Source organism: Betta splendens, chromosome 24, assembly GCF_900634795.4.
Source record: "Betta splendens chromosome 24, fBetSpl5.4, whole genome shotgun sequence".
Lineage (NCBI taxonomy): Eukaryota > Metazoa > Chordata > Actinopteri > Anabantiformes > Osphronemidae > Betta > Betta splendens.
In genome coordinates this window covers 3859342-3883685 of record NC_040901.2, presented here as the reverse complement: position 1 = coordinate 3883685, position 24344 = coordinate 3859342, and the positions used below count along the sequence as shown (strand labels likewise).

General features: G+C 42.6%; 4 protein-coding genes across 5 annotated transcripts; 2 read left to right on the top strand and 2 right to left on the bottom strand.

Annotated features, from left to right (window-relative positions):
• Positions 1-23: 23 nt before the first annotated feature.
• Positions 24-2006, bottom strand: il17a/f3 (interleukin 17a/f3). 2 transcript variants are annotated; one of them, XM_055506315.1, is made up of 4 exons: positions 1894-2006; positions 1480-1728; positions 1240-1383; positions 24-526 (listed from the first exon to the last, which is right to left on the bottom strand). In XM_055506315.1, the coding sequence occupies exons 2-4, from the start codon at positions 1707-1709 to the stop codon at positions 403-405; spliced, it is 498 nt and encodes a 165-aa protein (XP_055362290.1). In that variant the 5' UTR covers positions 1710-1728; positions 1894-2006; the 3' UTR covers positions 24-402. The 2 variants fall into 2 exon arrangements, with proteins under 2 accessions (XP_055362290.1, XP_028996977.1); XM_029141144.3 differs by having other exon boundaries at positions 1480-1685; positions 1894-2003.
• A 2756-nt stretch (positions 2007-4762) lies between these two features.
• On the bottom strand, positions 4763-10071 carry mcm3 (minichromosome maintenance complex component 3). The gene is made up of 17 exons (XM_029141141.3): positions 9879-10071; positions 9540-9652; positions 9120-9328; positions 8864-8994; positions 8545-8783; positions 8353-8461; positions 8121-8274; positions 7915-8046; positions 7623-7831; positions 7343-7517; positions 7109-7235; positions 6858-7008; positions 6599-6739; positions 6385-6491; positions 6189-6262; positions 5925-6027; positions 4763-5780 (listed from the first exon to the last, which is right to left on the bottom strand). Exons 1-17 carry the CDS (start codon positions 9951-9953, stop codon positions 5582-5584), a joined length of 2448 nt encoding a protein of 815 aa, XP_028996974.1. The 5' UTR covers positions 9954-10071; the 3' UTR covers positions 4763-5581.
• A 671-nt stretch (positions 10072-10742) lies between these two features.
• Positions 10743-13226, top strand: paqr8 (progestin and adipoQ receptor family member VIII). The gene is made up of 2 exons (XM_029141142.3): positions 10743-10975; positions 11924-13226. Exon 2 carries the CDS (start codon positions 11965-11967, stop codon positions 13039-13041), a length of 1077 nt encoding a protein of 358 aa, XP_028996975.1. The 5' UTR covers positions 10743-10975; positions 11924-11964; the 3' UTR covers positions 13042-13226.
• A 6783-nt stretch (positions 13227-20009) lies between these two features.
• LOC114850118 (uncharacterized) lies at positions 20010-24231 on the top strand. The gene is made up of 4 exons (XM_041069660.2): positions 20010-20143; positions 20339-20472; positions 20742-20775; positions 23275-24231. Exons 2-4 carry the CDS (start codon positions 20351-20353, stop codon positions 23509-23511), a joined length of 393 nt encoding a protein of 130 aa, XP_040925594.1. The 5' UTR covers positions 20010-20143; positions 20339-20350; the 3' UTR covers positions 23512-24231.
• Positions 24232-24344: the final 113 nt, after the last annotated feature.

Here is a 24344-nt window from a genome sequence, read left to right as displayed (position 1 = left end):
TGATTCATCACTCAGATCCAAGATGAACTCCTTTTTTTTTATTTTTAATAAAATAAAAACAGGTTTAATATAATTAAACTAAAACACTAAACAAGTAAAATCAAACAAATCACAAAAAGAAAACAAAAAATTATATTAATGTTACATAATGTAACAATATTAAAATATGTAATTCAACAGCGCCTTTAGAAAATAACACATCTTGAAATGATACAATAACTGTGTAACATCTTTTTACCGCTTGTTAGAGCAGCTTCACATACTTTTTCACCACTAGGGGCAGAAAGAACCTCAGCTGCTGCCTGAATAGTCACAGTGTGCAGCTAGTGAGTTACAAGCTGCATCAGGAAATCGCTAACTCTAAGGATAGAATACAAAGGCTTTTTCACAGTTCATGAGGAATCACTGCTGTGGTAGGACACTGGGCCTCACGCAGGTACAGCCCACTGCAACCAGCTCCGTCCCTAGTTTGTATTTATACTTCTTTTTCTTTTTGGTTGGACTTTTGGTTGGATTTTGTTGGACTCTAGAGAGAAATAAAAAAAACAGTCCTTGTATCAGTTTAAACTTGGGTCGAGGTCAAAATTAAGTTCACACAGTTGAACTATTCCCACCGTGGTGTTTATACTGCTGATGTTCCCCCTAATCTTTACTATGGAAACTTTACAAACCCTCAAAAACCACGAGACGTTCAATGAACTGTGGTTTTTAGTGCATTCCATAGAGCAGAATGACAAAACAAAAGTAAAACTAAATTGAGCTACATATTGTATTCATCAAACAAAGATTAATGGGGGATAACGCACTTTAGAAATATGTGTTGCCAAAGGGGTCTAAGGGAAAAAACAATTTGGGGTTTTGAGGTTAAACCTCGGTAAATGATGCAGCACAAAAACAATAGATCACTTTTAGTTGGTATCAAACCACACTTAAATAAAATTGTGCTACACGACAACATCAACAGTTTTACACATCTCCTGGTTTTGATTACTTTTGACTCAGCTTATTGCCACAGGAAATGAATCACTGAAAGGCTATTTGCAATTCGAACACACATGGGCTTCTGACGATGCTTTCAGAGATGCATGTGTGCTACCAGAAAGGAGCTGAGGAGAGAAGTCTAAGAACCTGGTTGCGTCTTTGACCAGATTCCTACTCCCACGTTTTACAAGCGAGCACCTTTGAGTCGGCGCATAACTGTACGACTAGAAATCAAATATTGGGCTACGTGCAGCTCACCTGTGCAGAACCAGCACCTGGTAGTAGATGGGTTTGGCTTCCAAAGCGAGATCCTCGCCTCCTCCCTGCAGGGTCTGGCAGCCAGACGTGAGGCACTGGGCCTGGGCGATGCTCCTGGGAATTCGCGACTCATCAATTGAGTAGCTACAGAGTCGTGAGCGGTGAAAAGATGGACGATCATAAAGATAACTTCAGATGGTAATAAGTAAAACATGACAGTAGGCTCTCATGATGCCTCACCTGTAGGTCCACGGTGACAGGGACTGGCTGGCGATGGAGGATACGGACCTGCTGGGGGCGCGAAGCTGCACCGAGGGGTCCAGGAGCAGCTTCACCGTCTTGCCTCTGAGTCCGGTTCCATTCCACAGCTTCACGGGCGCCGAGCGGTTGTTCTTAGCGGCGTGCAGCGGGGCGGCCAGACCCACCACGATCAGAGCTCTCAGCACCTGGGAAACGAGAGCAGCAGTCATGCAGAAACCTGTCCAAAAGCTGTGTGAGGCAGAAAAGGCAGGTCTAAGGAAAATGGGTCCAACGCTTTCAGAGCTTTTTGTGTTATTTCTTAGTAAATTTATAAAGTTAGTATTTATTTATTGCTTATTCAGTTTTAAAACCCAGTCTGAACAGCTGCCGTCGTCCTCTCAGGATAAAACTCACCAGCAGCATGGTTTGCCGTCCCGCTCCACAGCTCAACTGGTTCCTGTGAAGCTCCGCTCCGCTGTGTCGTGACGTCTACATTCTCCCCGTGTTTATAAGGCAGAGCAGCCTGTGCTGGTGTGTGTTGGCAGCACTCGCAGTGCACTTCCGCTCTGACTGTCAGGGATGTCAAACCTACATCTGTGTGTTTTTGTGCCTGTGGTTCGAGGATTCTTTTTCTTTTGCCAGCTCCATTTCGTTCATTTCTTTAATATATGCATGTGCGCATAGTTTTCTCATGTCTAAATGGCTGAAAGATTGCAGATGACAAGAATGCTTCATGCTCCCTCACTTGACCCAGTTTGGACTCGTCATAAGTGAATAGTGAAAAAAAGGCAATTGATCTAAGCAACACCTTATACATCTTTGACCTCTCACATCCTGTGAAAGGTGTCAAAACTGCTAAAACACTAAACAAATGACTTTCATGTCTAAAAGAAATGAGCAAAGACAAATTTTATTGATGAGAAAAACTTCACAAATGAGGCCGGAACATGGTTAAAAGTGAATGGTGCCAAGTCAAAAAAAGGAAACTCAGTGATTATCAGTTAGTAATAAATACTGGATTGTTTTTCTATACACAAAAAAAGAAATCTACACAATGCAGCTCTGACTTATACGTAACACTAGGATTAGTTTTAGAATTAGTTTCTCCGTTAACGAACCAACAAACACAACCATTTAGGACCTTTTTATTTTATATACATATAAGAAAAGACATTATATAAAACATTAAAATGAATGTTTTAGCCTGAAGTTATGCAAAACTAGTAAATCCTCCTACACGCTGCCAACGCGCTCTAAACAATGTAGGTCAAAGAAATGCTGACAGCGGTTCTGGTAATAAATCAGCATAACTTCTGTTCAAAGACCATGTGATAGCATCTGCTCTCCTCGCGTTCACTGAGGAGTCTGACTGCAGCACAACTGTATCAGGTGGGGAATTAAGTGATCAAATTATTTCTGAGCTACAGTACACACAGTTTGCAATGAAACAGTTTCGAGACTGATGGTGATAATAGTTATAGAGTTATATAGTGGAAAATGATACGAATGTGGTGATGTAACCCTCCAATAGTTGACCTTTCTCTGTTCATGAAAGTAATAATAATACTTATTATATTATTTGTGGTGAAGAATCACTTCCACGTGACATTTCTGCATATCTCATATTTATTAATGGACAACCTTTTGGCCACTTGGACTCTCAAGAATCTGCCAGTATTTAATGTTAATAATAACATGATGCATATGACATTAGTTACAAATTTAGAAGCAACAGACCATTTGAATCAATAAAAAGATCTTGAGATGGTAATTAATCCTGAAAGGATTCTGATGATTCAGTGGTTCACTTTGCAGCCAGCAGTGATGAGGGTAATATGAATACATTACAGACTTAAGCAATGCCAGAGCATCTCTTGTTCCTATTTAGTTCCAGTAAAATAAAAACAGACCAAATTTGAGAGTACATCCTAGTGCAGAGCGATGTAGATTCTGAGAATAATAAATACTCTGTGATGAGCTGTTGAACAAATAATGATGGTAAAATGTCACAAAAAAAATCTCATACTGCTGAAAAATGTCAAAACATATCTTACTTTAATTTGGAACAGGAGGTTGAAAGTGAAAGCCACGGGAGTGCAGCACATTTTCCCCCACAGTCATTCTTTCTCTTCATTCAGTGCATCTTATGTCAAGAGAAAAGTGAAGGTTTCCTAAACAAGCGCCAAAACAGTTTCCCCTGCAGAAAGTGCAGCCTCAGCGCCGGCGTGTCTGTGCAGCATCCTTCACCTGATGGAGCCACACTGCTGCTAGTTCTGTGAATCCTGGCTCTGGAACAGAAAGAGGAGATGATGACATGATACTGTAAAGTCATAATTAAGTAGAAAAAACATGAACAGTGCGCTGGAATTTCTCCTCCTCAGCTCGATGCTTCTGCTGTATTATAGCGCCTCAAGCTGGTGTTAAGGAAAGGGAAACATCTGCTGTCTATTATTCATTAAGTAAAGTGTTCTGATTTTCAAAGCATAGAAAAGACCCTGTAACTCACGTCCGGCGTTCTTTCAGAACTATTAGTCGTTAAAGGACCAGTTTGGGACTAGTGTGCAGCTGCATTTGTCTGTGATTTGCTCCTACTTGCTTTTGAAATGAACTAAGCACATATTCTCCCATGATTCACTTAAATCAGTGAAAAATAATTAAAAAAATGTTAATAATAGCTAGTCTTACTTAAGGACACACTTGGGGCTCTGAACCTGGGACCTTCTGCTCCCCACGCAAACACACTACCAACCAAGCCACCAGCTTAAACAAACGCATATAGTACACAGTCAGATGAGAGCGTGCAAAATAATAAAAGAAAGCTCCAAAGAAAAGTCCTTCATTATAAGATATCTGAACATTACTCATCAAAACCACCAGGTCACAATAATTTTCTGTCGACTTTAATTAATTCTGCTTTACATTTGTACATTTGATCAAAACATTTATTACAAGCTTGTTTTCAGTTTCTGGTAATAACCACACATACGGCAGCGGCAGCTCCAGACCCGGCGGAGTGAGGCCGTTTCATGTGCATCGGTGTTTTTTCCTGTTTGGCGCCAGTAGAAACAAGTTGAACACAGCGTTTACAGACACTGTGCTTAGTGTTACATTCCAGAACTTTAAATTGAGTGGGTACTTGTGCCTGTTAATGATTTGACTTTAAGATAAAGCCTGATCGTAATTGTTCCATTCAGTTGCTATTAAGCAAAGGGTTTAGATGATTTCACTATTCAAGACAAAACCTGTTATGATGATGATGCAGCAGTGTTGATACCTTGTGTACATGATGGAGAGGTAAAAGGCTCAAACAAACATCAGTGCAAAGCTTAATGGCTTTTAATTTTGACAGACACTTTGCCTGTTAAACCTCAGATTACTAACATTAAAGTGTGATACGAACGTTACAGGAGCCTCCCACGCACACAACACAATGACTGGACGCCCTGGGGTTTTAAACTAAATGCTTCTTGTAAATACGCCGATACACAAGGAAGAGGTCGAATCATTTGAGCAAAACACTGGTGGGAAATCGAGTCTCCTCCGCATCGCAGACCATTGCTGCGGTTCGACCTCACCAGTCAGAACGATAGTTTGCGCCCAGGGGGCGGGAGACAAGCTGCCACTTCACAGCACAAACTTACCAGCACGACGCCAGCAGTGATTTCTGCTGGATCTACATGCAGATAAGAACAGAGCCTTTACTGAATTACTTTTTTTTTTTTTTAATACACATCATTCATTTCAAATCACATCTTCAACTATATACAAACTCAAAAATCAAATGACCATAGAACATTTCCTTAATGTGCTTATTGTTCCCCTGTTAAACAAAAGTGCAACAGGCTGTTGTGTTAATTATGATAAGAACATGACAAAGTAGCAGAAACGAGAAAGACTCTAGAACCGGTTCTGCTTCCACACATGCACACTGGTTTCATGCACTTTGCTCCTCGGAAGAAAACTGCCTTAAACTGCAGGTGAAACGCGAACAAGGCACTAGGCACAAAGAAGAATTCAATATCAGGTGAAACAAATATGCCTCGACACAAGTTGCAGTTTCTTAAGAAGTCTGTCGCTGGTTTCAGAAAGTCATCCTCCTCCCTCAGATGAGGAAGATGATGTCATCGGCCACCATGACCTGGTTGTCGTCCTGCATGCGAGCCAAGGCGGTGCGCACCTCGGGCTCCGTGAACTGCTTCTGTGCCTCCTTGTTGATGTCGGCCATGAGCATCTTCATCTTCACAGACTGAGCGTGAGCCGACTGGAAGACGGCGAACAGGGACGACTTGAACTCTTTGAGCCTGGCGATGGGAAAACTGTGCTTTAGGTTTGGTTCCATTTGACAGCAGGTTATAAACCTGTGCTATTTGCTCAGAGACTCCTTGTGAAACACAATCGTCCCTTCATAAACTGTTCGAATTAGACCTTGGGATCTAGTCTCTCACCTTTCTGCAGAGAGTTCTGGCTCCTCAGCCTGTGATGTAGCGTCCATTGGCTCCTCCGGCTCTTTTTGCTGTGGCTTGGCTGGTTTTGGTGTGCCTGCCTGAACTACGGAACAAGAGTCGGAGTCAACTTCATTATTTCTGAATATTTATGTCTGAAATATAACTATGTTGTAAACTTTAGCAGTAGTATGGTTCAAATCATTAAAGTGATTATGTCAGCTAGCTACAAAACAGTCTCAGTGTTTCCTCTGAAAATGCCCCTACTCTGTGGGACGTCCTGCTCTTCACTGAAGTCATATGGGCTGTATGGTTCGCCGCTCTGAGAACCACGTCGCCCCCTGCAGGCAACACAGGATATTGTTAATGACCAGCAATAAGTGTGCCTGTAGTTTGAAATGCAGCATATGACTCTAGTCGGTGGAACATATTTTTCACAGTAAAGGCCATTAATAACCGGTACCTCTTCCTCACAGTTCTCTGTGAACGCTGAGTCGATGCCTCCTCGTCCTCCTCCTCTGAACCAGAATCCTGCTCCTGTCTTGAACGTTTCTTCACTTTCTCCAAAACCTACAGAACGTAAAGAAAACCCAACACGTTAGAGCACAAATAGTCATGCGATCTTTGTACGGCTTCGAAGGACCCGTCGTCCTGTTTGAGTAAAGAGGGTCACGGACCTTTTTGAAGTAGGCGAACTGGACGAGCTCCACGGCCACCTCCGAGTCCTCCAGCTCTATGGCTTTGCTCATGCGGGCCTTGGCGTGCGCTGTGGACAGACGGATCAGCGTCTCCAGCGTTCGGGCCGTCACTGGAGAGGTCTGTGGAGAAAGGAACCGAATCAGCACAAAACAACCATTTGCTGGTGTTGTATACAATGTTCCATCTGAATTTAGCAGCGTCTGCGGCTGGCATCATTACATGAGAGCTCCTACTCACCCTGGCGATATCAGAGCCCAGCTGCTCCTGGCCCCTCAGCCTCGAGTATTCTTCCGCAATGTGATTGGCAGCTTCCTCCGTCAGCACTGGCGTCACGCCCTTTGCGATGTGGATGTACTTCCTCATGAACTCTTTACTCACAATCTTATCCCTGAAAAAGAACACAAGAACCGTTTGTTATGCTTGTTTTGCAGTTTACACCATATTGGGTGTTGGTCAGTGCTCACAGCACGTTATATTATTATAACTACCTCTTTCTCTTGCTTCCATGGAGCAGGTTGTTGTGTTTCTCATAGATCTGCAGCTCCTCTTGATCATCTGCTATCGCGTCTGGGTCTTCCGTAGCCAGGATGTCCACCGTCCCACCAAGAGACATGGCTAAAACAGAGAGAGAACATAAACAACTTGAGTCATAAAAGATATGATACATAAGAAATCCAGCATCAATCACAGCTACAGCTTAACTAATCACTGATGCACAGCACCTGCTCCCTCCTGCTCGCGGGGGTCGCGGTATCTGTGCATCCTCAGCACATGGTCCGAGATCTCGCGGTCCTGTTCAGGGTCCATCTGGTCCAGCACGATGAAGAGGAGATCGAAACGCGACAGCAGCGAGTCCTGCAGACCGATGTTCTCCATGGGGGTTTTATACTGGTCGTACTAGAGTAATGAGAGCATTTACAATGTTAGACAAGAGGAAAAAAAAAAAAACAACAACGCACAAGCTTAGGTTACAGCACAGTGGTTGTCAGCCACGTTCCTCACCCTGCCGTACACGGGGTTGGCGGCTGCCAGCACAGAGCAGCGGGCGTTGAGGCGGGCGTGGATGCCAGCCTTCGCGATGGTGACGCGGCCCTGCTCCATCACCTCGTGGATGGCCGTGCGATCCATGTCGGACATCTTGTCGAACTCGTCAATGCACACCACGCCGCGGTCGGCCAGAACCATGGCGCCTGCCTCCAGGCGACGCTCACCTGGTACCGGATTGATGATTATTCCATCTAAAGTAAAGAAGCTGCTCGAGTGGCTTTTTAATGCAGGAGTGTGATGTTCATACCGGTCTCCTGGTCAGTGGTGACGGCAGCGGTCAGACCCACGCCGGAGGAGCCTCGTCCGGTGGTGGGGATGGCTCTGGGTGCTGTGTGAAGGACGTAACGCAGCAGCTGTGACTTGGCTACCGATGGATCACCTGGAGGACAAACACGCAGTGAGTCATTTGCCTGGCAACACAATAAATAGCAATACAGCAAGCGTTTCTGGTACCGATGAGGAGGACGTTGATGTCGCCTCTGATGCGGGAGCCGTTCTCCAGCACCTTCTCCACCCCGCCCAGCAACATGCACAGAATGGCCTTTTTGATGTACTCGTGGCCGTGGATGCTGGGAGCCAGAGAGCGAGCTAGCTGATCAAACACATCCTGAAAAAAAATGAAGAAGTTTATTTATTTTATAATTTAGCTAAAGAGTGATTACTCTTGTCAAGATATAATACATACTTTGGCTCGGGTCCGGCTAAAGTTCCTGATTTTGGCCACGTCGTCGGCAGAGAAGTGGGGGGACACCTCCTTACTCATTTGTTTAACATTGCAGGCTATCATGATGGTCCTGGGAGGGGAAGGATTTAGAGATTATATCTGTGATGAAGGGCAAACAAATAAAACTGCCCCCCAATCACTGATCGCTCTCACCTGAATGTCCCCGAGGTGAATCCTCCCTTCTTGCCAGGCAGGCACCGGTACGTTCCAATGATCTGAACCCGGTCTCCCGGCTTGACCATGTCCACCAGGTCGTTGTCCAGGATGATGTCCACTGAGCGCGGCAGCTGGCCAGCGGGGGCCTTCTCCGGCATCTCCTGCACCGTGATGGTCTGGTGATCTTTATAGCTGGACAGGCCAAACTCTGTCTCCAGAGGGTTGTTCTCCTCATCCTGGAGGACAGCAACCGAGTGAGTAAAACTAATGGATTTAACTCTACTATGAAGACCACAGGCCTCCTGTATGTGTGCACCTTGGTGGGGTAGATGGCGTTGGAAGGGAACGCATCCAGAGACGTCATATCCGTGTACTTCCTCTCCAGTGTCTTTTTGGTTGCCGGGCAGTAGTGGACGCTACGCACCACCTTGGGCCGCACCAGGGAACCTTGAGAACAAGGTAATCATATGAACATAAATGACACTGGGAAGCATACATACTCTTTTATTACACATTAATCCAAATGCAAATCAAAGACTTAGGCTGTAGGGTGTTGATTTTAAGAAGCTTACACTTTGTGATGATGCCTTCCACACACACCATGCTGCCCAGCAGTCGGGAGGTGAGCGTGCGAGGGGTGACGTGCTTGGAGCCAAAGCTGCCCTCCAGCCCGATGAAGAACTCCTCATGCTGCTTGGCGTAGGTGGCGTCCACCGAGGCCACCAGGTCCTTCAGGGCCCTTTGAAACGCCAGCAGCTCCTCGAAGGCGTTGCTCATCAGCCTAGCAGAGATTTTGCATTTTTATTTTTTATTATCAAAGCAAACAGTGTGTCTGTTGGCTGTAATAAAGCCAAGTGTAATCAGAGACTTTATAAAATGCTACACTGCAATATTTACTCACTTCCAGTAAAACAGATCGTGCTGTGAATGTAGAGCTACGGTAGAGATCATAAAAGAAACTACAATGTTTACATAAAAGATGTGTTTCTTACTTTGCAGCCCGGTTCTCGTTGCGTCTCCTCAGGTCGTTGATGTTGACTATGAGTCGAGCCTTATTCTCGCTGATCATGTCCCGGACTTTGCTTTGATAGATGCCCTGATCTTGCTACATGCAGAAAAATGACAGTGGAATAACGGTTTGATTACGTTTAGCTCACATCACTTTCATGTTGTTTCTTCTGAGCTTCAGTGGCAATACAAGATAAATACATTTTAAAAAGCACCAATCAGGAACAAATGAAGTTGACTAGAATGAAAGCTTTTCTTTTCTTCTCACCGCATGGCTTCTATGTTTCATCCACGCAACAAACCTCACTCAAAGGCAGACTTACGTCATCATCTAGAAAGTCCAGGTAGTCCCTCTGAGCCTCCCTCATCTCCTGTTCATCAACCATATCAGTCGCCATTGCGTTCAACTATTTAATCAGCTCCGAAAATAATAAAATACGGCTCAGAAACCGGTACTGTGTGTAGTCCTGCAGACTAAACACTCGACTGAAGGGATTTCGCGCCACTACGTGCCGCGTCCAAGTAGAACGTGACGTGCGATTGGTCAAGTTTACATGCGCCGACATCATAGATTTGAGGGCGGAAGTGCAACGGTCCAATGAAAACCTCGGGATCGCCGCATGAACACGCCTACTTAAAAACACCCGCGAAAATGGAACCGGAAGAGGCGGACTTACAAACAGCGTTTTTCTATGCGTCCGGGAGATGGCGACAAAACAGGGTTTGTTGTAAAATGCTTCCAGACAGCTTCTTACTTCTTCACAGCATCAATATGACACATGGGTCAGCTTATTAACCCCGAAACGACGCTAAAACTTTAATACAATGCATAATATCATACAACATTTGGTGACACGCATGCAAAATTATTTAGGTTTAGTTTTCCCCAATGTTTTAATGGATGCAATATGAATTTATCATGTGCCTTCACGCCTATGTTTATGTCAGAGATGTTTTGGCAAAAGTAAAAAAAATTGGTAATAATACATTTTAAAATTAAAAAAAAAAATCACAATTTTCTCCTCCAAATTTATCGACAAATATTAACATTGTAAGACTCCACACCCTGCAATTGAATGCACTCGAGGCAGTGTATGTTTCTGTGGGTGTCAAGGAAAGAACACGCTGTAAAAACCTCAAGACTGGTAATGATTAATTTGCGCATTAGGGCGTAGTTGGTCAGTTCAGACCCCGCCCACACATCCACTCAGCCGGCTGGTCGGTCAGCTGTGTTTCTGCCCATTTCGCCTGTGCTGACACTGACATACCGCCACCTCCACCTCGACATGTTCTAGCTGCACGGCGTTCCTCTGTCAGCAGGAGGACGGTGTGTAGTTTACCGCATATAAAAAGCGAGCGCTCTTTGCAGCGGACTCCGCCGGCTCCAGGGGCGCTACAGGTGTCAAGTTGATTCAAACAGGTGAGACGATGTGTCTTCTTCTCCTCCTACTTCCAGAAATCGGTCAAGAATGTGCAATGTATTTTTAATATAGCTGCTGCATGCAGCTAAATTTCCATTTGTGCAAAGTTGTATAGGTTCATATTTGCATGATTGGTGAAACGGGCGATGATCTCTGCATAGGATCAACTCAGTTCAGGGGTTTTAAACAACTGCGTGTTCAGGGGCAGAGCAGCAGTGTCATCGATGCTGTTTTACTTCTTTGACAGCAACTGAGGGAAAACGGTCAAGGCGCACCCACTGGGACACAGAGACTGTTGTTTAGAGCGGTCTGTCCACACATGGGTGTGTTGGTTCTCTCCCCTCTAAATGTGCCTTTCCCTCAGGGACGGCATGCTTCACATGCACAGCCGTCATTGACACTGGGGTTCAGGTTAGACCGCATACCTGGTTTTCCAGCGTGTGATGTGCATAATGAGGAATGCACCCTTGACGTAAAGGCTCCCATGGGTGTGCATTACCATGTGAACCGCAAGTTGTAATCTTGTCAGTCAATGACAGTCATTCAGACAGAGCTAACATTCTGTCTGCATGTTTTCTTGATTGGAATGATGGTGAGATTAATTGCAGCTTAGACTTGACTTCCTCAGTCATACAGTACAGTAACTTCACTGATTTGACTGACAGTCTGATACATTCTCTAGATCAGAGGTGAGCCACTCTTTTTCTGGTTTTCCAACTCTCCCTGCCCAAACAACAGCTGATTGGGTCGATCAGGTGTGTTCAGTCAATCAGCAGTTGGAAAAGCCAGCTGACACACCTGATCAAGGTAATCGAGAACAGGCGTTGGCCATGTGTTCTCTAGTTTGTTACAAGTTTAATCACCAAGTAGTTTCATGTTGCATTTTGTTCATTAACTATGTTTATGCGTCAACCCACAGTTCCTTTTGTTTCCCTTTTTGCCTTTAGCCCCTCTCCTGTGTCTCTATCTCATCTTCCCTGCATTCACTATGTCTGGCGATATCCTGCAACGTCTCAGCACCTTGAACCTGAACATCAAGCACCTGAACCTTCTTCCACACCTCCCGCGCCTCATCCCATCCTCCCTGCCCTCACCCAGCCCCACTGTCGCCGCCTCGCAGGTCCCCACGCTCTTCCAAGAACCCTACATCCTGTCGGGCTACCGACCTCTGAAGCAGGACTGGCGCTGCTACCTCCTCAGCCTCTTTCAGAAACACAACGAATCCCTGAACGTGTGGACTCATTTGCTGGCAGGCCCCGTGCTGCTGCTCCGCTGGTGGGCCAACGTAGGTGCCCTGGGGTACACCTTGGATGCCTCTTCTTTACCTCTGACTCTCTTCTTAGTGTCCTCGCTGACCTATCAATTCCTCAGCGTGACGGCTCACCTTTTGCAGTCCCACTCCGAACATGCACACTATTTTTTCTTCTTCATGGATTACGTGGGTGTTGCCGTGTATCAGTACGGTTGCTCGCTCGGCCATTATTTCTACGCTTCTGAGCTGGGGTGGAGAGAAAGCTATGTGGGGCTGATGTTTTTGCCAGGAGCTGCATTCTTTGGGTGGCTGTCCTGCGCTGGCTGCTGTTTCGCCAAATCTAGGTATCGCCGGCCTTATCCACTACAGCGGAAAATCTGCCAGCTGATCCCCACCACCCTGGCGTACATTTTGGACATAAGTCCCATAGTCCACCGCCTCTTCACCATCTCCTGGACCCAAGAGCCATCACTGCACTTCCATGCCCTCCAGATCGCCTCCTTCCTTCTTTCCGCCCTCTTCTTCTCCTTCCCCATTCCTGAGCGGTTCTTCCCAGGTCTCTGTGACTTTGTGGGCCATGGTCACCAGATCTTCCATGTGTTTCTGTCAATGTGTACCGTGTTCCAGCTGGAAGCCCTGTTCCAGGACTACGCCAGGCGAAGGGATACGATAGTGGAGGTATTTGGAGAGAGGCAGCTGTGGTGGGCCTGTGTATCCTTCCCCGCCCTGTTCTTGTGCTGTACGCTGACGGCGCTCCTCACAATGAGTCACGTGAGCAAACAACTGCAGGGTAAACAAGGCCGTGATAAGTGAAGGGCGTATGTTTGTGTATGTGTGTCTGATAAAGAGAGGGCAAAAGAGAATTGTGTTTGATTGCATATAATTTGAATAATGTAATAACATACCAAAACTTGTGTATTTTATGTTTTTACTGGATCGGTTTGATTGAAAAGTGTGAGTACTGAGAGTGTTGTGACCAATAAAACAATGTAAAAGAGCTTCTTGTTTAGTACAATGAACAGGTTATTTGCAGATTCCAGTGGGTTTAGGACAAAGTTGGCACAGTGGACTCCACAGTCTGCAAACTGGCTCAGTAAAGTTGTCCACTGTGAATTCCCCTGCCATTGATTTGCAGAGAGAACAGCTGATTGGGAGTATTAGATTAGGTGAACCAGCCCAAAACATACCAGAAGTAAACCTAATAATGTCTAATTTGTGTATTCCTTAGTTCTTAGGGATATTCCATAAAGTGCTTTCAACGATATCCGATATTGTTCCAACCTCCGGGCTCAGCAGCTGCGCAAATCTGGACTTTGGAGCTCGACGAAAGTAGACGGGCCAGATAGTGGGATTTAAGTGAACAAAAGGCTAGTTTAATGCTGAGGCAGAGGGATCAAGTGCATGGAGACAAGTTGGCAGCACGGTCCTTCCAAATGGGCAAAATCCCTCTGCAGCAGATTCAGTTACAGTGAAATGTGTGTATTCTGGGAGGGAGGGGAGACAAGGCAGCGCAGCTCCTGCAGGGGTCATATACAGTACAGTACAAGGAGGGTATTTGTTTTTTCACACCCTCTCAGGTTTTAGCGATATATAACTATATACAGTATATAACTAACCACAGAATCTCCATGTTGCCTGAGCAAAGGGGTTTTTATAGATTTAGGAAATAAACAATAAGCAAATAGACTGGTTTAGCTCAACATAATCATGTGGTACTTGGTCAATGTAAACAAGTCTAAACACTGGAACAGTGCAGAAAACTGAGGCTTGAGACAGACTCTGGAGAAAAACCGAGGTGCATACTTGAATACTTGGCAAATGCTGAATATTTAGACCTGGCTGTTGAATAAATCAAAGGTTTTAGACACTACTGCTAAACCAAATCTTTGTTGACCCAGTTAGTCCAGTACAGTGTCTGTCTGTTCACTGCAATACGACTGGCACAGAAAATGTATAAGAAAGCTCCCTATACCCCATAAAAGATGTTAAGCACACATCTTTTAATTTTAAAGCAAAAGTTTAGTTTTTAAAACGGAAAACTAAAGAATATCTCTCAATTCAAAAAGTAAGGGAAATTACATGTCTATCATTACAAAATAGGAAAAATAAATAAAAGAAAATGTCAGTTACACCGGACTTTCTGGCCCAGATGTTAGCTTAAAGTTATGTGTCTTTTTATACTTGTACCGTGCATGTCTGCTGTATCTGTGCTCTCGGTTTTTTCCTTTTGTGCGAAGCTAAGACAGAAACCAAACGTGTATTACTCTTTTTGGAAGCTTTAAAAAATGTTATTGCGTCATCACTCTTCAACAGTTTACACCAGGCACTGCTTGATTCATACACACGGATAGAAATAAGACTTGGTTATTATATTTTCAATTTGCCCACAGAGGATTGAGGCCTGCTAGGAAATAATCTTTCTCTATGGAGAAATAGTTGTTTTCAGGCCTGTGTTACAAATGTTTGAAACTAGCAGTGATTCCAAGCTTCCTGTGTCCCGGCTGTGGAGGAATGACTATTGATTTTGCTTTGTGCTGCTGAGAGAATCTCAGCTCGGAGATGAAGCAGGGCTTTAGAGGGTGATTGTGACAGAATGGGGCTGTTCTACAAGTAATGGGAGTGGGTGTTACTTGGTGTCTGCTAACATAAAAGATGTTTGTGTAATTTAAAAAAAAGGCCTTGGGTGCAAAGATGTGTGCGTGTGGGAAAAAAAGTCAATGCAATTCTGTAGCCTTAGCGTTTAGCGTGTCTTTACATTTATAAAACACATATTTAATAACCATCACATTGTCAGGAGCAGGTAGGTTCTGTGTGGAGTCTGCTCATGTTCTCCATGGGCTCTAGCTTCCTCTAGAGTCAAATGAAAACCCAACATTTGTCCAGTGGAGCAGTTAAAAATGTGTGTTTTGGTTTGACTTAAACTTGTAATATAGCCACCCTGGTAATTCTACAGACTAAGTAGCTTAGAAACACGGGAGTGGCTGGAAACCTGCCGGTATGTCGCCCTCTTCTAACGTTGCTGCACACTGCACACGCAGGCTTGTGTCTCACAGCAGCGCCACTTGTTATTATCCTTTCCATTCAATCCAATCTGCTTTATTTATATACTGTAGCATATACTGTATAACTGTAATAATAATAATAATAATAACAATAACAATAATAAAATAACTACTACTACTAATAATAATAATAATATTAATAATAATAATAATAATAATAATATCATTATTATTATTATGATAAAATGAGTAAAGATATCCAAAACATCCCCACTCCCAGGTGTGAAGAATTCAAACTTTCTCTGTAAAATCGCAAACCGTTCACACGGCACAAAGTTCACATCTAATCCTGCTCTGCATTAATAAAGTGATCAATTTTTCGGGCGAACTCAGAGCATGAAAGCTGAACAGATGTTTGAATCAAGTCAGCAAATATTTCAATTGAATGAACATCTAGTTTACCACAACCATAAAATCTGTCCAAATTATTTTTTTTAAATGGTCACTCATATAAACTGTGTGTGTGTGTGTGTGTGTGTGTGTGTGTGTGTGTGTGTGTGTGTGTGTGTGTGTGTGTGTGTGTGTGTGTGTGTGTGTGTGTGTGTGTGTGTGTGTGTGTGTGTGTGTGTGTGTGTGTGTGTGTGTGTGTGTGTGTGTGTGGTGGGGGGTGCCTATAATGCAGCAGGAATATCACATGCATGCTAAAGGCAACATTCCTTAAAGTCCAGGTGAACATGTACAGTAGCTAAGCTATGCTGAAGAGGACGATGAGGTCATTGTGGGCTTGTTTCAGCACCTCCTAACAGACAGGACGCCAATGAGCAGGGAGTTCCTCCCTACGCCTTCTGGCAGCTGAGATTTACAATGAAAAGCCAGTTGAATGACTTGACAGCAGTTTGTGTCACAGCTACAAGAGAGTCAAGCAGCAAACATGTAAGTTCTTGAATCTTTTTGTCTATTTATTTTTTATAATAGAACTTGATCAGGACCAATGGAATTATTAAAACAAATCACACAGCCTTTCCTTTGAGCTACAGTTTTTCTCATGAATTGGACTTCACTGTCTATTTTTGTCTTTTACAGAGATCTACAACAATGGCTCCAGTAGGTCTGGTCGACACGTTGGGTTGGTTTCCATCCGCGGAGGTTGGAATTGTCTCCCTCGTTGTGTTCGTCATCCTCAGCGTTGCTCTTCTGGCCCTTTGTGCCCAGTGCCACAGGTGAGAGAAATAAAAAATATTTAGTGTATTGACAGGCATTGACATCCTGCTTTCCTAAAAGCTGCCACTCAAAGCCAGTAAAAAAGTTAAAAACATAATATAATAACATAATATAAACTACACTTCTTTTTTGAGTGGTTGCTTCCGGTTTACTGGCAAGTTCATTTTTCCTTCCCCAGGCTTGTTAGGCTTTAATTACTATTTATCACTCAACCGCAGCAGAGACTTGTTTGACTCGAAGGGTGGTTTCTGATAAGGGCGTTGCCAGTTTCAAGCGGGCGATGCGCTGTCAGAGTTAATTTTCAGGCTGAGATAGTAGTAGGCCATTAAGATTTACTGGTCTGATGGTCCCAATGACAATGTGTGTGTATCTACAGTATGCACACAGGTGTTTCCACACATATGACTACAAGCACGCTTTGTTTTCACACCCATGACTGTGGCCATCGTGCCAAACATACCAGTGACAGTAAGCGTGGATGGGTTGAAACGACAGGCTTGTCTTTCATAATCTGTATCAGTACATTCCAACCTTTGTCATAAAATGGACAGTACGGATTGAAAGTAAGTGAGCATTTTGTGAAATGCCACTGAGGCAGTTTAGATTTATTTAGTGGAAATGATGAACTGATGTGGTGCAGTGTCGCATCTAGGAATGCAAAAACTAACAGTAATCTGAGTTTAAGAGGAAAGATTGACTACAGTAATAAACATATTAGCTCTATTTCTAATGATGTGGACAGTAAAAGGTGAAACTCAAAGATTTTTTGTCCAGACTTAAGCAGTTGATTGTAAAATTCTGGGTGTGTTCAATCGAGTCAGTCAACCAGAACAAAAGAGAACTGGCCATTATATAGTAGACATAAAGGCTTTTATGAGGAAATAAAGCACCTGTACCCAGGATGATGGAGCATTTGGAAAGGAGCAAGAGAAACATAAAGATGTGCTTTGACCTCTCATTATCTTTGCTGTCATCTACAGGAGCAATGCCAACATGTATGAGGTGAGCGGAGCCACGGTAGGAAACAATATTGATTTCCTCCAGTGTGTCACTAAAGACTCCTTCAGCTGATCAACAATAGTAAATGAAGCATATAGTGTGTTGCTTTTCATATTCTGCCAATTAGCAGCAATAATAAAAACAATTATTGGTATTAGCATTGTGGAAAAGCATGATATAGACCGACATCCTGCTTTAACAAGATTAACTAATCAGGGAAAATATTAAGCAGTATAATAATATAATAAAAAATTAAAAAATATGAATGAATGAGCTACACACAAAAATGTTGAACTAATCAAACCTAGTATAACTAGAAATCAAAACTACTTCTAAGGCAGGACCTAACAAATAGTACTAATAAACTGACTGTGCGAGACTTACTAACCGAAGAAATCAAGGGATGTGGAGACGAAGACCAGGATTGCACACTAGCAAATGACAGAAGACCAGAGGTGAGTATATATACACTGACTAACAAGGGAATGAAACACTCAGCACACAGGAAACACAGGAGGAGAAACAGGCAGAAAAGACTCCATCGCCACCTGGAGCTTGGAGGAATGGCTTCTAACAATTTGTAATACAATATATATGTGTATGTCTATATATATATGTTAAACTCAGTACTAGTTAACACCAGCAAGCTAGCAAACTACCCACAAATACTGTAACTTTTTTTTCAGTGCAATAAAAACAGATTCAAGTAATATTCAAGTAACAATGGATATAATGACTGGATGAATAAGAACCACCAATATAATATAATAAGAACCACAACACAAAAAGAATTTCCTTTGAAGAAAGATAGTGACTCACTGAGAAATCACAATCAGTTCAATGCAAGATGGTGAAGAATTTAGATCTGCAATGTTGCAAAGAGAGGTTGTCGGTTGTCAGAGGACTTTGAGGAACTGTTAAACACAACAGGAATGCAACCGGAAACAAACGAGGAAGAAGCCAAATATCACTTCTGTGCAGAAACTGTGTCACATAAATCTGCTGTATAACAAAAGTAACAAAAACTAACAATGTCACTAACTAAAAATTGTGACACACATTCAAGTTTTAATTTTACATTAGGAAACTACTTTAGTTGCAATTACATCACATTACAAAGGCACTTCTTGTATGTTTGTATGACAGAACAATGGTGGAAGTGGAGCAAATGGAACAAGGACAGGAGGAACCACTGGTGAGTCCTCTGGAAAATTTTCATTTTAAAAACGCCATCAAATCTTTAAGTTTCCTATTTGTCATCCATCTTTCCAGATTCAGGGGCAGGCGACCACTCGACATGGAGGGATCACAAAAACATGCCTCCCAGCACACTGGAAAGAGCTATGACCTCAAACTAATAACCAGAGCCTTTACAGTCCTGACCTGGAGCTTCATTAAACACACATCACAGAAAAACACCAGTCCCCAGCTTCTCATTACACAGAGACACGGGTTTCACATGCTGGACTTTGTCCCAAATGGACAGATGGAAGAGGAAGAGTGAAAGCAAAGTTGACCCTGACTTCTGCCAACTTGAGCCAGATGTTTTAATAATCAAGATGGCTGATGACTAGTTATGCCGTTGTCTAGTTTACTAGACATTAAAGCCTCCTCATGTAACATTTCTACATTAAAGACATTCTGAAAAACCTTTTGATGGTAACACTGATTTATAACAAAAGGAGCTGGATCTTGCAGAGACCTAGTTCAACACCACATGTAACGTGTGCTGACACTGACACATCTGAGTTTTTCTGACCCTTTGTGAGCTTTTCACCATCTCTGAGTGGATTATCTTAAAATCTTTCTGCTCTAGTGTTTCACAGGTTGCGATTGAACAGCACTTGGTTCAGTTAGCCTACACGTAAAAATATGGTTAGTGTTAGATTTCTAGATTGGTCTTTTGAATATTTGGAGCATTCACAATAAATGTGGTCTTTGTTAGCGAAACAAAGGTAATAAAACCCCTGTGGGATATCCTGGTTAACAGGGGAGACGTGGGAGTGGTACCTGGGCCTACTGAGAATTCAAAGCTAAGATGGGTGGAGCTGACATTCTTGTCATACCAGTAGTCATGCAATGTTGTCACATTAACTAGTTGAGGAGTTTGAAGAGTAATTCTAATGTGTAATAAATTATGTTAATATTTTCTCTCCTAATTAGCTAGTACTGTACATTCTCAGACCTTCAGTTACAGTGAAAATTAGGTATAGCATTTTCCAACGGCAAAGGAGGCAGGACCAAGACAGCAAGTAATGAAAGAAACAAGGCCACTATAACAGCCTGCAGGGCAACCAATGAGGTGGCCAGGTCCAGACACTCTGGGTGGGCTTTGCTGGGCCGTCTCTATATGAAGCTGGCCAGGTTGTGGTCGTGTCCACTTTGTGTCTTGCAATGTTACTGTGTCACATTGTTTTGGCTGACACATGCATTCCAGCATACATGCAAGCTGATGGCAGCATTCCTTAAAGTCCTGTCCGAGGACTCATGTGAACATGTACAGTAGCTCTGCGATGCTGCGGTGGACAATGAGGTCATTGTGGGCTTGTTACAGCACCTCCTTCTAACAGACAGGAGGCCAATGAGCAGGGAGTCCCTCCCTACGCTTCCAGGCTGTTGTGATTCACAAAAAGCATGATGAATGACCAAGGGCAGTTTGTGTCACAGCTACAGCAGACTCAAGCAGCAAACATGTAAGTCCTTAAATCTTTTTTTCATTTTGTATATTTCTGGTTTCATTTTAAAGGATCTGACTTTAATATAAGAGGCATGTTGATATTTTAATATCATCATCAGGACCGATGCAATTAATTTATAAAAATCACCCAGCATTTACTACAGTTTGAGCTCATGAATTGGACTTCACTGTCTATTTTTGTCTTTTACAGAGATCTGCAACAATGGCTCCACTAGGTTTCGTCAATATGTTGGGTTGGTTTCCATCCATGGAGGTTGGCGTTGTCTCCATTGTTTTTGTCATCCTCAGCATTGTTCTTCTGGCCATTTGTGCCCAGTGCCACAGGTGAGAGAATTAAATTGCTCTGTTAGTATATTTACTCAAAATGTATTGTTCTGTTAAGGCTCTTGTACGTAAATGAAGGTGAATTGTGTGTACAAGGTCTGATATACAGTACAGCACCTGTATACAGGATGATGAAACAATCAAGGAAAAGGAAGAGACAATCTCGAACACATTGACAGACAACAGAGTTCTAAACATTTCGAGTGCGACTAGATGGCTCTCATATATCATATATTTTGACCTCTTATTATCTCTGCTGTCATCTACAGGAACGCTTCCACATATGGGGTAAACAGACCCACGGTAGGAAACATTCCTGATTGTGTGTCACTAAAGACTACTTTAACCGCTCAATAATACTGAAGGAAGAATATAGTGTGTTGCTTTTCATCTTGCTGATGATTATCAGATTTTGGCAAAAGCATGATAGAGACATTTCCTGGTCTCGGTGAATCAAACTCCCATGGGACAAATGAAAAAAGATTAACCAATCGGAGAAATGTTTAGTTATATAATAAACAAAAATGTGTTTTCCTAAAGAAAAGCACTTTTATGATGTTACAAGGCCAGCATGGTCAAAAGTTGAACATGTTTTACTTGTATTGTTTATTCATAAAAATACTTTTTTAGTAGGATGTTTTTTCCTTTAAATTCAGAAACTAGTTAACAACAATGAACCAGTTAACATTAAAGGATGCTTAGGTTTGGACACAAATGTCAGTAATGTTCCTTTTTTATCATATTACAAACCACAAATGCAGGGACTTTCTCCTCAAGGCACTAAAAATAAAAAGAAAGATGGCAAAGAACTGAGAGCTTTCACCAGCTGCAGCATTGCAGAATACTCCTCAAGTTGTCAGGTGGCGTTGCATGAGGCACACGTTTCAATGATGTGTGAGAAACATGGCCTCGGGAGGACTTTGAGGAACTGTTGTTACTAAACACAGATGAAAGAAGCAGGCAAGTACAGCAAAAGGAACACATGCGGATTTTCAAAATAAATGAAAACGATTTTATCATATAAGAAAAATAGAAACAAATTGCAAAACAACATTACTGATTTTTCTGGGCCCATAAAAAGTAGGTCAACAAAAGCAAATTTGTTAACTAAGCAACAGACTAACATAAACAGAATAAGACAAACTAACCTGCTGAAATGAAGACATATATGTTGGCTGATCAGCCATATGAAACTCACAGGGGTAAGACAAAACGCAACATAAGACACAAACGTAACAGATCAATCAGTAAGCTATACGTATATGGGGTGCCAAATGTAAAAGGAGCACCTAGTTTTCAACTAGTTTTCTCACATTTAACTAAATGACACAACATGTTTTCTCACATTTAGTTAAATGTGCAAAAGTCTAAATGTAAATGTTAAATCCAAATGTAAATGTTAAATCCAAATGTAAATGTTAAATGTAAATGTTAAATCTAAATGTTAAATGTAAATGTAAATCTAAATGTTAAATGTTAAATGTTAAATTTTAAATCTAAATGTTAAATCTAAATGTAAATGTTAAATGTAAATGTTAAATGATCGAACTAAATATTTAAGTAGACTCCACCCCCTATTATCCTAGATCAGTGACGCGGACTCAAACACGTCAAACAGTACGCATAGCTCCGCCCACATCTGACTCTGGGTCGGTGCACGAAAATACTGGAGAGAAGCCTGAAGTCGAAGCCATCATGGCCGCCAGCTCCGACTCCCTACCGTTGGGGGAGATTGAACGGGCTGTAACGGCAGGTGTGCGGGCTGAGGCTCCGCTTCAAACTGCTGTTCTGTCGTAAACACCATTAATGAGGAGTTAAGTAGGTTTAAATAGAATATTTCTGTGGCGCCGGTGGAGAATTAGTTGGCTAACTATACTAGCTAGCCGAAGTTACATCCAGGCTAAAAACAAAAGTTTCCAGATCAGATGTGGGCGGGGTTTGCGCGCACTGTTTGAGGCGATTGAGTTCGCGTCTCTGATCTGAGACCAGCGCTGTTTGAGGGTTCAGTTTACACTCGGCGAACATTTAACATTTACATTTAACATTTACATTTAACATTTAATATTTAGATTTAACATTTAACATTTACATTTAATATTTACATTTAACATTTACATTTAGACTTTTGCACATTTAACTAAATGTGAGAAAACTTGTTGTGTCATTTAGTTAAATGTAAGAAAACTAGTTATAGGTGCTCCTTTTACATTCGGCACCCCATATACGTAATTATCAAATTAACCCAAGCAATTGTATTCAAATGTCTAATTGAATACAACAAATAGCAAAGCAAAACCTGAATGCCCCCCTTTAATGTGGTTAACAGTGGTTCACAATAAGAAACCACTTCCTCTATAAAATGGCCACTTTTCCCAGGAGCACATCTTTTATCCAGTCCAAGACCATCCAGCACCAACGGCCTCAACACTGGTAACTAAAGTTAAAACAATTAATATAAAAAGATAAATGAAACAGCCAGAAGAGCTCAAAGTAGGAACCGAAGTATATATGAATCCAAACTAAGGTGTTTAGGACTAGTCACCCCCACTCAGACACACACACACACACACAAACAAACAAACCGCTGAGCCACAAACTGAAGACTTTCTTTTAATATTCCACACAACGACCTCCTACAGGTGTCTGCAGGCAGGTTACTCCTGGAGACATGACAGAACTTCTTCTACGGCAGTTTAATTGAACATGTACAAGACTTCCATTTATTCCCTTAACTCGTTTTATCTATTGGCTCATTTACTATATTACTTTACTAAATCTATTGTCTGTATTTTTGTATTACAGACCAACGCTGCAAGCCGACTAAATGAAAGGAGTGGATTTGCTTGCGGTTGCAGTGGTAACGGCGGCGGTAACGGTGGTAATGGCGGCGGCGGTAACGGTGGTAATGGCGGCGGCGGCGATAACTGTGGTAATGGCGGCGGTGGCGGTAACGGCGGCGGAGGTAACGGCGGCGGCGGTAACGGCGGCGGCGGTAACGGCGGCGGCGGTAACGGCGGCGGCGGTAACAGCGGCTGCTAGTAGCAATGTATCAGGTGTAACGTCTGCTGCTGGTTCCAAGTTAACGTGGACAGAAGATGTTCAGTCGACTGAGTCAAATTTGCAACCTTTATTCTCTATTATTTTTGTCTTGTTAAAGAATTTTCCTCCAGCATATTCTAATTATACTGTATGTTAGCATCAAGCTAGCTGCTCGGCTTCTCTGGACATTTGACATTTGAATACAGTTGTGGGGCCCTTCTACCTCTGATGTCCCCTGTGCTTCTTACCTTACATCTTTGGTTCCTCTTAGACAAGCAAACACTATAACATTCATTGCCTTCCACAACATTTCACATTGTATTCTTTACACCACTGTTAGACACCGTATTCATCATGGAGGAACCACAAAAACATCCTAGGACACTGGAAAAGATCTATGACATCAAACTAATAACCAGACCCTACATAAACACAAATCATTATGAAAAACACAAAGTCACAGTTTCTAGACTTTTATGAAATGGCAAAAAGCTCTCAATGTCTTCTTACAAAGAGAAACAGGCTTCCTGCACTGGAGATGGAAGTGAAAGACATGTCTTCTGCCGACTTGGACCAGACATTTTACATTCATGAACTAGTGATGGTATCATCTACTGCAGTTCACTAAACATTAAAGCCTCCCCATGTAACATTCTGATGTTAACACTAATGTATAATGAAGAAAGCTGCATTGCAACTTTTGCCTAGATCATCCTGAACCTTTTGTAATCTTTAATCTATGAATGAATTATTGTAATGGTTTACTACTGAACTGCATCTGTTACAATCAGTTGGCACAGAAGGAAAAAGAACAATATTTACTGTTAGGCTAT

Bases quoted from the DNA above. Each gene is read 5' to 3' on its own strand.
- il17a/f3 (XM_055506315.1), bottom strand. From the start codon at position 1,709: ATGACTGCTGCTCTCGTTTCCCAGGTGCTGAGAGCTCTGATCGTGGTG. The intron at 1,384-1,479 runs GTGAGGCATCAT...ACGACTCTGTAG, and splicing joins CTGTCACCGTGGACCTACAG to CTACTCAATTGATGAGTCGC. The intron at 527-1,239 runs GTGAGCTGCACG...ATTTCTCTCTAG, and splicing joins CAGGTGCTGGTTCTGCACAG to AGTCCAACAAAATCCAACCA.
- mcm3 (XM_029141141.3), bottom strand. From the start codon at position 9,953: ATGGCGACTGATATGGTTGATGAACAGGAGATGAGGGAGGCTCAGAGG. The intron at 9,329-9,539 runs GTAAGAAACACA...AATCTCTGCTAG, and splicing joins AACGAGAACCGGGCTGCAAA to GCTGATGAGCAACGCCTTCG. The intron at 8,275-8,352 runs GTATGTATTATA...ATTTTTTTTCAG, and splicing joins TTAGCCGGACCCGAGCCAAA to GATGTGTTTGATCAGCTAGC.
- paqr8 (XM_029141142.3), top strand. From the start codon at position 11,965: ATGTCTGGCGATATCCTGCAACGTCTCAGCACCTTGAACCTGAACATC.
- LOC114850118 (XM_041069660.2), top strand. From the start codon at position 20,351: ATGGCTCCACTAGGTTTCGTCAATATGTTGGGTTGGTTTCCATCCATG. The intron at 20,473-20,741 runs GTGAGAGAATTA...TGTCATCTACAG, and splicing joins ATTTGTGCCCAGTGCCACAG to GAACGCTTCCACATATGGGG. The intron at 20,776-23,274 runs GTAGGAAACATT...TTTGTATTACAG, and splicing joins ATGGGGTAAACAGACCCACG to ACCAACGCTGCAAGCCGACT.